At 33.4% G+C, this 15667-nt stretch overlaps 2 protein-coding genes across 2 annotated transcripts in view; one reads left to right on the forward strand and one right to left on the reverse strand.

Annotated features, from left to right (window-relative positions):
* Positions 1-9640, forward strand: part of LOC149417712 (uncharacterized) — a 128088-nt gene extending 118448 nt beyond the window's left edge. Inside the window, exons 3-4 of the mRNA XM_089640525.1 lie at positions 6484-6654; positions 6889-9640. Of these exons, the coding sequence (XP_089496651.1) occupies positions 6484-6654; positions 6889-7589 (872 nt within the window). The 3' untranslated portion in view covers positions 7590-9640. The remainder of the gene's footprint in view (positions 1-6483; positions 6655-6888) is intronic.
* Positions 1-15517, reverse strand: part of LOC149417710 (coiled-coil domain-containing protein 174) — a 273159-nt gene extending 257642 nt beyond the window's left edge. Inside the window, exons 1-5 of the mRNA XM_089640524.1 lie at positions 15377-15517; positions 15095-15291; positions 14466-14660; positions 11246-11405; positions 10704-10827 (exon numbers count right to left, since the gene is read on the reverse strand). Coding sequence (XP_089496650.1) covers positions 10704-10827; positions 11246-11405; positions 14466-14660; positions 15095-15291; positions 15377-15415 — 715 coding nt within the window. The 5' untranslated portion in view covers positions 15416-15517. The remainder of the gene's footprint in view (positions 1-10703; positions 10828-11245; positions 11406-14465; positions 14661-15094; positions 15292-15376) is intronic.
* Positions 15518-15667: the final 150 nt, after the last annotated feature.

Here is a 15667-nt window from a genome sequence, read left to right on the forward strand (position 1 = left end):
ATTTAATAAATCTTTATATTCCGTCTAGATCAACCCGACAATCTGATTTATTTTATCTACCCTCTTGTAGAACAAACATTCGAAAAAATTCCCCAATTCCTCGTATATGTTCACAATATAATACAAAATTTTACAGCATTGACATTTTTGGTAATAACCTAATGAAATATTGATATGAAGTTATATGTACGATCGATTATTAATATGAGAGTATGGAATGTATCGGGAGCATCTCCTATCCTCTTCCTATTTTCCTCTTCCTCTCCCCTTCCTTTAACACCAAATTAATTTTAAGATATTAAAACTTCATTTCCAATGAACTTTAGAATAAGAAACTTCTGTGGCTTGACTTCAGTTAACTTGTATATTTATATCTATCATTGTATATTATGTAAAAGCTGTTTGTTTCTTACAAAATAAATAAATCTATCTTATTACTAACTATACATTATATATATATATATATATATATATATGTGTGTAGGTATTATAATGACCGGTCGGTGGCTGAGTTGACACAAGCAACATTTTCCGCTTACTGTGGTGGTAGTAGGTGATTTAACCCGGGAATGGTTGTCATTTTTAAAAAAAAAATTATGTGAATAAAAATTTTAAAATAAACACGACGATTTCATGTTTGAAAAAAGAATCTTTAGTGAACCATTATAACGGCCACCGTCAATTATTACTATACCCACCACAGACAAACTTATTAACTGAAATAAACACGACGATTTCACATTTGAAAAAATAATCTTTACTGAACCATTACAACGGCCACCGTCAATTATTTCTATACCCACCACAGACAAACTTATTAACTGAAATAAACACGACGATTTCACATTTGAAAAATAATCTTTACTGAACCATTACAACGGCCACCGTCAATTATTTCTATACCCACCACAGACAAACTTATTAACTGAAATAAATACGACAATTTCATGTTTGAAAAAAGAATCTTTAGTGAACCATTATAACGGCCACCGTCAATTATTACTATACCCACCACAGACAAACTTATTAACTGAAATAAACACGATGATTTCACATTTGAAAAAATAATCTTTACTGAACCATTACAACGGCCACCGTCAATTATTACTATACCCACCACAGACAAACTTATTAACTGAAATAAATACGACGATTTCATGTTTGAAAAAAGAATCTTTAGTGAACCATTATAACGGCCACCGTCAATTGAGGTTGTGAATTCTAATGTACCTACCTGTAAACTGGATGTAGCTAAGGTGGAAATACATATACTCGGGCATAACAAACTTTTTCTACCTATCACTACTGATTTTTACTTTCATTTTCCTATTTTTTTAATGATAAACTAATGTTTATAAGACAAGATTTTATGCATAGAACAAAGGATAATAAATTATTATAAGCAATAATTAGTCACCTGTAATATCAATACAATCTGACCGGACATCAGAAGGCACGGGTTCAATTCCCGTCGGCAGCATTTATTTTTACTCGGGAGATATTTTCAATTTGTATTGATATTACAGGCGACTTATGTACAAACATAAGTGCGAGGAAATTAACTTTACTATTACAGTAAAAAAATATTATATATCTATTGAAAAGTGAAGGAGATCGTTCCTTTCGGACTCCAAGTGGTCATTGATCTACGTCACGAGCTTTTTTTTTTATTTTATTTATTTATTTAACGCCCAGAGGGCTTTTACATGGTTGGTAGTATAATTTTAATTTGACAAATACTTTCAAACATAAAAAATAAGAATAAAATTACATTTGATAAAAGCTATGCAACAAGTCATACAAACACAAGAAACAAAAACAGAAAATTACAGCTATTTGTTGGTTTACATGATGTGTTTAGGAGTATTGTTGAAATAAATGTTTTAAATGATCCACAAAACTTGCCAAGTTGGTATTGAATATGTCAACATCACCCAAGTAATGATTTCCCATGGTGTGAAGTCGTTGTATCAGAGAGTGGGCAATGTAGTTACGCTTATGTGTGCTGCTGTAGAATATTGTATTTTGTCGTGTTGTTACTGTGGGTGTATGTATGTTTATAAGTTGCAGGAGTTCACAACAGTCGAATTTAGAGTTAAGTATTTTGAATAAGAACGTTAAATCGTTTATTTTACGTCTATCTTCTAATGTATGTATTTTTAGAGTATTTAGTAAGAAATTGTATTTTAAGTCTTCGACAGGGATATTTAATTTAAAATTTATAAAACGTAGAAATTTTTTTTGTATTCGCTCAATGTTGTTAATGTGAATTTTATAAGATGGAGACCAAACTACTGAGTTATATTCAATTAGACTTCTTACTAGAGATACGTATAATAGTTTAATGGCTTGCAAAGAATTAAAGTTTTTAGTTGTTCTTAATACGAAGCCTAGTGTTTTCATACCTTTGTTCACAATTTGATGGATATGATTGGTGAAACTTAGTTTTTCATCCAAAATAATTCCAAGATCTCTCATTTCCGTGACTCTTTCTAAAGCTATGTTATTGATGGAATATTCGAATAAAACAGGATTTTTGTTTCTGAAGAAAGTCAAGGTTTTGCACTTTACTACATTTAAAAATAAATTATTTTGAACGCACCAATCTCTAAACTTACTAATATTTGACTGTAGTATATGGCAATGATTTATATCAGTTATTTCCTTGTATAGTTTGACGTCATCTGCAAAGAGCAATACCTCGACATCGTTGAAGCAATTGGTTATATCATTGATGAAAATGAGGAACAAAACCGGGCCAAGGTGACTACCTTGCGGTAGGCCACTAGTAGCCCGGAAAGCTTTCGACATCCAAGATTTTATTTTAACGAACAGTTTACGATTTGACAAATAGCTACTAAACCATTTTAGCATGTTATCCCTTATTCCTAGAGCAAATAGTTTTTGGATTAGTAGTTTATGGGATACTTTGTCGAATGCCTTCGAAAAGTCTGTATATATACAGTCGACTTGTTTATTTTCTGCAAATGATTGTATAATGAAGTTTTGAAATACCGTTAAGTTAGTTGCGGTGGATCTTCCTTTGATAAAACCGTGCTGTTTTTGATTAATTAATTTTATTAATTTGGGATAGATTTCATCAAGGACCAATGATTCAAAAAGCTTTGGCAGTACTGACTGTATACAAATGGGGCGATAATTAGCTATGTCAGTATCGTCTCCTTTTTTGTAGATCGGTGTAATGAAGCTAGATTTCCAGCGATCTGGAAAATGTCCAAGGGACAAGAGACGGTTAAATAGTAATGTAAGTGGTTTAGATAATGTATTAGAGCATGTTTTGAGGAATATTGGTGGAATGTTGTCTGGGCCAGCGGATTTGTCAGTGTCTAAGGAAAGTAATTTTTGTTCGCAACACTTTTGTGTGATTTGGCAGTTTGTTAAGTTTGTGGTCATATTAAATTTGTATTCGGGTATTTTATCATCTGGAGTGTCTTCATCATATACATTTTTGAAGAAGTCCGAAAAAAGGTTTACAATATCCTGTGTATTGTTTGCACTGATTCCATTCATATGCATTATTGGCGGGTAGTCTGTGTTTTCATTGTTCATTTTTTTAAGAAATTTCCAAAGGTTTTTGGATTTAAAGACAGTGTCCTCGACAGAGGTTATGTACATTTTGTAACATTGTTTGGAAAGATCTTTACATTTTTTCCTAGTTTCGCTAAAGATTATATAATCATTTATGGATTTACTTTGTTTGAATTTTTTGTGTTGACTCTTTTTTTGCTGAAGAGAGGCTGTAAGCTCTGATGAAAACCAAACCGGGTAGGTATAGCTTCTTGGTGTGTAAAAAGGTACATAGGATTCAATAGTATTAGAAAAATATAAATAAAGTTTATCTAAGGATTCATCAACGCTTTCATCGGATAAAAAAGACCAGTCTGTATTTGAGAAATAGGAGTTAATTGAGTCGAAGTCGGCTCGTTTAAAGTTTAGGACGCTTTGTGAAGGTTTCCTTTCATTATCACATATCATATTTAATTTAATGTATAGGGGAGGATGATGATTATCTATAGGTAGAAGTGGATCATTTGAGAGTTCAACAGACATTTTAGGATAGTTTGATAAAGCTAAGTCTAATAAGCGATTGTTACTGTTATATATAAAATTATGTTGATGAAAGTTTAGAAAGTTTACCATGTCCAAAATTTCACGTGCACGATCGTTTTCACTTTCGTTTATGATGAGACCACAGTTATTTGCTTTCCATATTAAGTTTGGTAAGTTATAATCCCCAAGAATAACAATTTTCGAGTCAGGATATTTTGATGAAATTGTTTCGATGTCTTGACAGTGGTTTCTATATGACTGAGGGTCAGAAAGTGGTGGTAGATAGGCCGTTCCAAATATAATTTTCTCGAGAGGAGTCGTTATTTGCACAAAAATATGTTCGATGTTATTGTGTTTCGTGGTTAATTTTCTTGCTGACAACTTCTGTTTTATTGCAATTAAAACTCCTCCACCTCTTGACTTGGAACTTGATCTGACGTTTCTGTCGCAACGAAATACTTTGTAGTTAGTAAGACCGAGTTCAGTCGATTTGATTTCCGAGTTTAGCCAGGTTTCCGTAAGTATAATGATGTCATGATGATGAGAAGGTAGAGCTGTTTGTAGGTCATCGAGTTTTGATCGCAGTCCGCGGATGTTTTGATAATAGATTTTTATGGTTCTGGTTCGGTTAGGTGGGATTTCTTGAATATTTTTGTAACTTCCTAGTTTTTTGGTCGATTCGGCACGATTCGGGGGGTGGAGTTAATGTATTTTATGGTGACATCTTCACCATTTTCTTTCCTTTTTTTCAGCTGAACCCTCAGATCGCTCAGAAATTTTTGTTGCGCCGGTGTTGAGTCGGGGTAAATTCTGTAGGGTATTTTGAAGTCTGTTTTCCCCACATTTCCACAGTTACTTTTCAATAAATCATATTAGACATCATAAAAATTGAAACTGACATATATAAATAAGTCATCTTAACGTGGCCTAACCATCAAAAGACTTGCAGAACTTAATATAAATAATAACAATATTAAATTTGATTTAGATTTTTTTTTATAAAAATGATTACTGTACTCACTGTACAGACAAACTTACTAACTCAAATAAACTCAGCGATTACACATTTGAAAAAAGTATCTTTACTGAAAAATTAAAATGACCACCGTCAATATTATTACTATACCCACTACAGACAAACTTCTTAACTCAAACTATACAATAATAAAATAATCCATGTATGTACTTAAACTTTTATGATTTTTTTGTTTTAATCACTTTTACTGTTATGCAGATATTTACTCTTAATTTCAATTGACCTGAGGATTTCTGTGATCAACGAAACTATTCGGCAATATATAATACTAGCTAAAAGTGCCCAGTATTATCTGAGCTTTATGCAGAATCAGATGTAAGACAGTCATTTTCCTCTTATTTGAACATCAAGAGTGCAAATTTTCACTAAGAAGTATAAAAATTCTGCAAATCTGAGTTTGTTTTTATCAAAATCTCACACAATGGTCCCTTCCTCTTGTTTTAAAGGTCAAGTGAGCAAAATTTCATCAATCTCATAATAAAACTGTAGATTTGTATTTTAAAAAATAAGCCCGGCCGCCCGCCTACCCGGCACTTATATATATATATTTATAGATAGATAGATGTAAGATGGGTAGGTATTGTACAAAAGAATTGCATTATTTTCAAAATATTATATATAATGTAAATATAAAGGTAAAATATGATGATATATACATATATGTATATGCATCATCATTTGTATGTGCATAATTTGTGAGATTCCTCTACCTGAGGGAGTATGGCTACTACCCGTGGCTCTATCCTACTGACTTTCTCTTGGGCATGCTCGGTATGAACCATCTACGGGTCAGAAGAGATGTGCATATTGTATCACACTTCTTCAAACTGATTCGTGGATGGTTTGAAAATCCGACTATCATGGAGAGTATTAGTCTCTATGTTCCTGATGGTTATCTCCGTCACCGACAGCATAGACTGTTTTATCTCCCGGCCTGCAGGACCAACTTGCCAATGGTCATGCCGGTGGGGAGAGCAGTCTTGCTGTTGAACAGAATTAATTCGGATATCGACATATTTAGCTGAAGGTGAAGCTGCCTTTAAAAGGCAAGCTCTATTGATACTGGTATAGTTTATACACCGCTTACTTATTATGTAATACCATTTTACAAATGTACTTAAAAACGAAATAAAATGTAATTTTGTAATGTTTTTAAAGGAATAAACTAATTGAATTGAATTGAATATTTTACCGCCAGAATATTTCGGCCTCATTGGCCGATTCAGTTCACTCCTCGAGAACAACAATCAACTGCAAAACTTTCCTATTTGAATAATGAATAATCAGGCACTATAGCTTCCATTTCCTATAGTGATTTCAATTATCCCTCAGACCTTGAAAAAAAAGTGAAAAATAAAAATTTGAATTTGTTTCAGTATCATCAACGCACGCGTCCGGCCAGCGCTGCTACATGTGCGGCCCGGAGTCCATCGACTGGTTCCCGGCGGGCGGGATGGTGCCGTGCGACCAATTCAAGTCCCTGACCGAGTTCGAAATGGACTGCGGCCCGGCGTATGACTATTGCGCCAGTATTTACGATCATACCAGTAAGTAATTGTGAATCTACATCATAGACAACCCGAAAAAGCTTACAGTTAGGTCTATGTTTTGTCTCAATTTAGATAACGATATTAACAGCTGGTATTAATCCCCTAGGGACCGATTTATTTCATATTTTACCTAAAAATAATGGAGAATTTAGATTGATTGCTAATTGGATCTATTGTTAAGTACCATATTATTATCTTCCGTCTAATTTAATGGTTTTATTCACTTTCCAGACAAAGTTGAATCCCGAGCTTGCACAAGAATGAATTCAGGGAAGTGCACAGGAACAGCCAAAGGGGGCGCTAATGTATTCAGCATCTGCTCCTGCAAGGGACCACTTTGCAACAATAACACAATCAACATACCACAACTAGAAGTGGCTCTGAGAGGAGTTCAAGCCACAACCACCACAACTGAAAAGGCTGATTCTGACGAGTCGCATGAGGTAGAAGCAACTACATCAAAGCCAGATTCAGTAACAGAAGTCAAAGAAAAAGAAAAGTCTGCGACTACTCCCTTGCCAGAACCAATAGAAAAGGACAATTCAAGCGAAGAAGTTAAGATCAACAAGACCAAAGAAATAACAAACAAGACTGAAAGAGATATACCTAACATGACTGATGACCACAAAGACGTAATAGTTCCCGGACATGCCCTGCCTCTTCCAGAAGCCCTGGGACAAGAACACAAGAAGAAACCAGCCCAGCAAGGAGCACCCGTTGATGATGAAGAAGATGCCGCAGAAGGAAGTGGCAGCCGTATCGAGAGTGACAACAAATCCCACCATCCGACAACCACTCACATCACCTACATAGAACCAGAGACTACCACCACCGAAGCCTCCAAGAACCAAGGGACATCGTTCCACACTTCCTTTCCACTGATCCTTTCCTTGAGCGTTTGGACCCTAGCAGGGAGGTTTATACTTGTCTAGATTCTAAGCTACTTACTTTAGACACAAATAAAGGGCACATGACAACATTTATTTCATATAAATCTTTCTAAAATTACCGCATTCTAACAGGATCACATTTAATTATTATTTATGATTTTTCGTTGGGGATCTTTATTTCTGCCAGTAAAATGACCAATGGGTTTGAAGTTCGAACTTGATATTACTTTGAAGTGTTTTGCAGTGCCTTGGATGGAGTGGGCGAACTGGGTCATAAAGAGACCCATGTTGTAGGCAATACAGGAATTCATTTACAACGCCTAAATATGCTTTCAATATAAATATATATCCCAGACAAGTCTCTCCCAAAACTCTAAATCTCATAAATAATACTTGTGAAAAAATGGAACCCAAATATAATTCCCATAAATTTATTTTAAAGTATTTTCTTTTGATAGATTTTTCGAAACACACTTATTACGAACACTGAAATTTTTATCTTGCAACAAGAAAAACTAAAATTATATTTAATAAAATGTGGTCGTATTCAAACATCCTCATTAAAAAAAAAAATTTGAAATATTGCACATTTTCTATGAAAATACTAATTCCGATCAATTTATTTTTAATCTGATATGCAACATCTTTAGTAAAATACATAATATTACATTTCTTTTGAAGAATTATTCAGAGATAAATAAATAAAAAATACCGTTCTTTAGAAAATTCACTACAGATTTTTGTTATAGTTATAGTTATATGTATTGAAATGTGCAAAAAAAAATTAAAATATTTGGAAATAGTATAGTACTTTATTTGTGATATTTAATTGGTGAACATAATATTAAAGCTATATAATACAAATCTTAGGCATTCACCTTAAGTATAGGGATATCTTAAAATAAATTAATTTGATTTTTGCAATGTGTATCAGAAAAAAACCTTCAAATTTTAACAATAAACCTTGTATCCTCCATAACTTATTTAGCTTTTCATTATTGTCTAATATCAAAATAAACACTATTTAATAATAAATATCAGAATTTGACAACCTCTGTGGTAGAGGGGTAAGGCACCGTGTTTGGTGACCAGATCTTAATGACCTGGTACTTCTCCACCTTCCTGTTTTGCAAAATCTCCCCCTCCCCACTTGAAGTTAGTGTACAACATACCCCAATTGGAAATGCCATGTTCTCACTGGCTCCAGGCGGTAGGGATTCTTGCGTGGTATTCACATCAAATATAAAAATCATTTCAAAAGGTAGGTATATAAAATAAAAGCAATTATACAAAAATGGAAATCGATTGAAAGCATTGCCCCCCTGTGTAACACATTCTCGTACAAAATGTATTTTGAAATCATTATATACAAATTAATTAATTTTAAAAGAAATAAATATTCAACTATTATTATCCAATAATCTATTTTATGATCAAAGTCTAAATGTCAAACATTATACATACAGATACAGCATTAGATATCGATATTTGACAAAGTCTAAATGTCAAACATTCGACATATAGATACAGCATTAGATAACAATGTATCAATAAAAAAGATTACTTTCAACATTAAATTATTTAATTCATTTTCTCTTAAGAAAAAAAAAGAAAAGCAACGAATCATTCAAGTTGGTGGTTCGTATCCTATATTTGTCAAGTCTTTTTTTATTGAGAGATTACCGAATGAATGCGTTATAATAATAAAATAATCCGAACCTAAAGAACAAGTTTGTGGCATTCAGGAACGTGTGGAACTGGGATGAATGGAGATTTCAAATAGATAATTTAACAATTACCTAGTTAGCAAGTATGTATATTAAAGTATTCTGAAATACCCCTATTGCCTTAACATTACACTTCATGTAGTTGCTTCTTTAAGAATTTTAATATGTAGACTAAGCATATGTGTAAATATTATAATCTTTGTGAAAACAACATATTTAGATATTACGCAATATATAATAATGAGCAGTAATAAAATGATTTACATCGCTGTATAAAAAGCATTCCATGTTAATTTTTTTGTAGTTTGAATTCCAATAAAATTACCATAAAATGTAAATAATTCTTATACATAAATAAAAACAATTCAATACACTACACTACGTGGATCATCATTCTTACAAATCTGATTAAATTAGTAAGTAATTTTATTACGATGTTCTATGATGATTATGAAATGATTATAAATATGAATCTTGCAATGATGCTCGTTACAATTATTGAAAGGTAAGTACAGGCATGTGTATCATTGGGGCCGGATCCCTCCATTTGCAGTGTTGAAGAATCGTGCCCACGGCACGTGCACGGTGTGAAGCACTTTATTTGCAGTGTTAACCTTTTATGTTCATTTTGCCTTCAGATATTACCTCTAATAGATTAGATTAGATGACAAAAATAAAAATTATCCTTTATCAAGTATGGTATTGTCTAAAAGTTGGCCTTAACCAGTGAACTGCTGATGGGTCTCCGGGGAACATGCAATCATTCTAATATTATTGACCTTGATGCTACGAAGAATGCAAAATCAGCATCGTTTGGGCTAATAAAACATTAGGTTCCACTCTCTGAAGGCTGAAAAAATATTCTTCCAAATTATGCTTCCGCCTACAAACGGGTTAACAAAAATATCTTATTATTTAATGAAGTTTCTTGTCGGGGCCGTGAGTTAACTCATTCACTGAGGCTTTTTTGCAAACATTACAATTAAATTGGATTGGTCACATGGGACTGATTGGCACTGAATGAGTTATAGAGCGAATGTTTGAATGTATTTGTGCGCACCAACAGTGATTCCAAATAGTTTAGAATGCGGCATCTTGTTCATTGCACGCCTATCCTCTAACCCTCTACGCTCTAAAACAGGGTGTACTCTGAGTTAAGTTCACAATGATAACAACAAGAGAAAAATAAAATATTTATATACTAAGATTAACCATATGTATAAGACATCATGATCAGCCAATCAATTATCAGTTACAAATACAACACTTTTACATGCAAATGAAGGTTCACCGTGAAGGAAGATTGTATGATTTACGCCACTACATTGTTGACTGCCGTTAAAATTTTGTATGGTTTGTATGTACCTTAATTTAAATGCGTAAAACAATTCGATAATCAAAATAGACGAGTTGTAGTATAAAGCCTTACCATTGAACAGGACATCCTCGTAGTGAACCTTGTCTTTCATCGTGATCTCTTGCTCTTTCTGTTCCCACTGTTTTCTCAACTGCTCCTTGTAGGCATCAGGGTACTGCAACTCTTTTTCAGGAACCTACAATAACATTTAACAACCTTAAACTTGATTTTGATTAAAATAGTGTTACTAAAATTTTCCCCGGAAATTTGAATAAACATAAGATTATTGTGAGTTAATTTGATATGTCAAAGCTCGACGTGAGTTGGTAATACTTTACATATGTTAAGCCCAGAAATTTAAAAAGAAAACATTTTATTTGATGACAGAGCTCGCCATTGATTAATTTTATAACTAAGATGCTAGATGCAGATGAACATTAATAATCGCATAGATAATAAAACCACGTGCAATAAAGGAAAATTAAAGGATTTTGATAGTGACTGGTACATTTTCCAATTTTCAGGTATATGAGAATAAAAATCAATAAAATGTCTACAAATATCTTGGTTGGTATTAAATTGAATGAAAAGATATGCGTTTTAAAAAAACTTACACATCCTTCTTTGACAAATGTTTTTTCCGTATTAGTTTCTTGTATTGGAGGAGGTAGTCCACTAAGTTTGATTTTTAATGATTCATCTTGTTTCTGTGTATGTTCTAAATCAGTTTTATGGCATCTGCGAGTTCTCCCAAGGCAGTCTACGTAGTCAATCCTGAAATAATACAAAAATATACTTTAATGGCCAGAAATTTAATACTGCAGATCAGAGGTTCCCAAAGTGGTCTATATGGACCCCCAGGGGTCGATATCGGCTTGCTGGGGGTCTATGTCAGCGAGAAAAAAATTTGGACGTCCACGAGATTCAAATGGGGGTACATATGAGCGGACCCCCATTTACCTCAACTCAATTAGGAGTTTCGTAAATGACACAATAAACCTAACACAAATAATACAGTTTACGTAATATGTACTAATAATAGACTTAGAAATTACTTATTTGATATTTGTATGTTTATATATCGTAAAGTTGTTTATTGAGGTATATAAATAGAGTCTAAGTTCCTTTTCTCTTCAGAATTAATATATTGAACCAAAAAATTGCACATTGGAAGCCGCGAATTTTCCTAGTTCCCCAACTTATTTTTGAAAAACGTCCAGGGTAATAATGACGTTCAACATTTAGATGTACTTCACACAGACTTCAAAACTAAGTTTGAGGACATTTTGACCGTGGAAATGGAATGTTGAAGAATCGGATATCATATGACAAGAAAAACTGATCGAAATAAGCGCTAACAAAGAACTTAAGGCGATGCACTACGTAGTAATGCAAAATCATGTGTTTTTGGTTTGAAAATTTGGTCGCCTAGAAATGTTTCAGATGCTTCAATTAAATACTGCGAGTAGAATACATCTTGGCCTTTGAAATAATCGAGTATTTTTTAGATAAGTCTTTTTATAAGCCCAGAAAAAAATAATGTATAAGGCCTATAAAAACTGCTTTAAAGTTCAAAATCTCCTACTTACGAACCCTTTTTCGGTTATGATTTTATTGTATAATGTGGCAAATTAAGTTATTTATAAAATGATAGGAAAAAAAATATTTATGCCTGAACATCCACAAAATAAAATAAAAGGGACTTTTGGCCATGTTTTTATCTTGCATAAATCAAAACAGGCGGATGGTGTTAAGCGGGAATTTAAATCTTATCGCCATCTACGTAAGAGCTGTTATTGATAGCGGCTCGATTTAAAATATTACACGACGTAGAGCATCACCTTAAGGGGCAGTTCTGTAGGGCCAGCTACAGAAAGAAATTCCCGTCGCTTATCCTGCTTCATTTTCATTTGGTGTAATACCTCACAAGGGCGCCCCTTTCTGCACAATGCAAAAACAGAGGAACTATATCACCACCCAGTTGTAGGACAGGCAAGGGAAGGGAATCTTTTTACGAAAAAAATATATGATTATCACATGGGACGTTAAGGCTGGCCGCATACATACGTTTTCCGTATTCGATTTCCGAATTCGTTTTCCGTATTCGGAATTCCGTGAGACTAGCGCAAACGTTCGTTTTTCTTCATTCGGAATGTATAAACGTCAGTACCAGTGTTGCCAACAAGGGCGATATATCGCCATTTAGGCTACTCAGAGCGAGAATCGGCGCCGAAAAAATCTAAAAGGCGACTGGTCGCCAATTAAGCTACTTCAAAAACATCAATTTTAAACATGTCCCGAAATTCTCTAGCCACCCCTCCCCCCATGAAATTTATTTTTCTGGGGATAAATTTTTTATTTTCTTGAAATTCTCTAGCCACCCCCCCCCATGAATTTTTTATTTTCTGGGGACAAATATTATTTTTTTGAAATTCTCTAGCCACCCCCCCCTCCACGAAATTTTTATTTTCACGTAAAAACATCAATTTTAAACATGTCCCACCTAACAGCAAATTCGGCTACTTTACGCTACCTTATGTATGAGAAACGGCGATATTAGGTCAAGATCCGTTGGCAACACTGAATTACTGAACGGAAATTTCCGAACGTTTGCGTCGGCACAAACAAAATGTATGCAAGAGCTGCCTTCCACATGACGTCATTAGGTTTTTTCAGTGAGTAAGTTAAGATTAAGTTTCAAAATTTACAGTGTTTGTTAGGGGAGATTTAGATATACTTTAAGGGCCATAAATTTAATATTGTAAATAGTGTTTGCTAGGGGATATTTAAAAGAATTTTGTAACAGTTGAGTAAATCAATTAATAAAAAAAGAAAAATCAATAAAAACAATCATTTAACACTAAAGTCTTGTTGTGAAAAAGCTAAATTTTTGCCGTGTACCTGCTATTTCTATTTTCGTAATAGTCTAATAATAATCCTATTTGTATTCTGGAAAATGATGTCTTTGTAAATTATGCTGTCTTACCAAATAAGTATTATTACCAAATGAGTATTATCTTCCATAGTAGTTTCTTCAGAACAGAATAGTTCAGAGAAATTACTTGTTTTGATTGTGCCTCTCGGCAACGGCGGTACACAGCAGGTTAAAATAGATGACAGATTACGCTATACACATCATGGCTTGGCCTATTCCAGCATATCACAAGCTCGATATGTTGAAAAATGCCAAGCCACGAGAATATAGTCACAGGCAGATGTAATTGACGACCAACAATTTAAGAAACTTTGAGCATAATGCAAACTAATCATTCATACTATTTATGAGAAATGGTTCAACGGGAGAAAATCCAGTTTGTGAAATACATATCAAACAGTAGAAGTAGAACACACCAAATAGCCCTAAGAACCTTAAAGAAAAACATTATTGTCAGTTGTAACCACCAACCCAAACATGGGAATGTCATTTTATGAATTAAAATGAATTTTAAATTTAACATGGGATAATCTGTGAAATGTAGGAGGATTCATTGGCTTTAAAGTTCAGATGTTTCCGTATAAATATTTTGAGGCATGATATTAATTGAATCGAAAATCGAACATCATGAAATCTCCATCGCTAGCTTTAATTGAAATCTTTAAATATTGTGTAACGATATAATATGCCAATAATAATAATGTGCCTCTCCTTCTAGAGTGAATGTTTCGGACTGTCCAGTGGCAACTAGGACAGAAGGAAGATGCATAGAGAGAAAACGTAACTTCATTTGGGTGCAAAGAGAAGGAAGCACAAAACGGCAAAATACACCAAGAGTAAAACAACATTTTCATAATAAAATAAAAACAAAAATGATGTACGTATAAATTAATGCTTACCATTCATCATCAGAGTCATCATCGTTGTGGGTATCATCTGGCGGAGTTGATGAAGATGAGAATCGAACATTCCCGGTACTTTCCTCTTTACTTTTCTTATTAAAATTGACGAGGTACTCATCGCTTTGGTCTTTCGAAGTAGATGGAGTCTGCGACAAATGATCATAGAGAACAGCTTTTTTTTCCAACTTCTCTCTGAAAATCACCAATTTAGTTATTACTATCAGAAAATAAATAGATTTAGAACTAATCTTCTTTTGGGAGGATTTGTAGGCAGCTCAGTTGTATATATGTACACGGCTGTTTCGGTACAACCTCATAAAAGCAATCCATTTTTTCACTGACCTAATCAGGTCAGTTCATCAGGTGTACTTATAAATAATCCGCAAACAAAAATCAGTGTGCAAAGAAATGTAAAATAGGATTCAAAGTCGAATAAAAGCTGTACATAAAATATATGTTTCTAAGTTTGTGGTGAGTTACAATTTCTTTCATTTTAAATTAAGATTGATTGTTGACTATTTTATTCAATAAATAGTAACATACAATATGATATTTACTTGTAGAATTGAATGAAAAGTTGGAAATTTTGAAAATTTAGAGTCGAAATACATTTAATGGATACATACTTGGATTTTCGTAGAGCTTCGGATTCTTCTGCATCTTGTGGAGTTGGTTTGCTGTGAGATGTAGAAGGCTTGGTGTCATCTTTATCTTTACCGAATTTCGAAGATGGTACGAAATTCTCTATCTGATTCTTAGAGGTTTGCTTGGCTTTGTTTACTTCGTCTTGCTTGCGAAGTAGTTCGGCTTTCAAACTTATAAACTGAAACAAAATAAATTAATTTTATAACTAATACCTATTATATGATGTTGAATAAAAACTTATTAATAACTATTTAGACACACACAGTTGATTTGCTGACTTCAATCTTCTTCGATTGGTTCATTTTTGAACACGTACAAAATTAAAACAGTTTTGCAAGTTTTCTCATTTTCAAATGTTCACGCCAATGACAAAACATACTGACAGGTGCTGTCAGTCGCTAACGTCAAACATACGGATTTTGCATTTGACTTCACTTTACAGGGGCCAACTTATGAAACCAAAAAATCGGAAATAAATAAAACAAGTTTTAAGTCGCTATCTTCATGCGGTATATTTTTAGTGCGTTGTCTATGGTTCGAATAATAGTTGTTTT

The sequence above is a fragment of the Hesperophylax consimilis genome, chromosome 15, assembly GCF_061612785.1.
Source record: "Hesperophylax consimilis isolate HC1 chromosome 15, BYU_Hcon_1.0, whole genome shotgun sequence".
In the NCBI taxonomy this organism is placed as follows: Eukaryota; Metazoa; Arthropoda; class Insecta; order Trichoptera; family Limnephilidae; genus Hesperophylax; species Hesperophylax consimilis.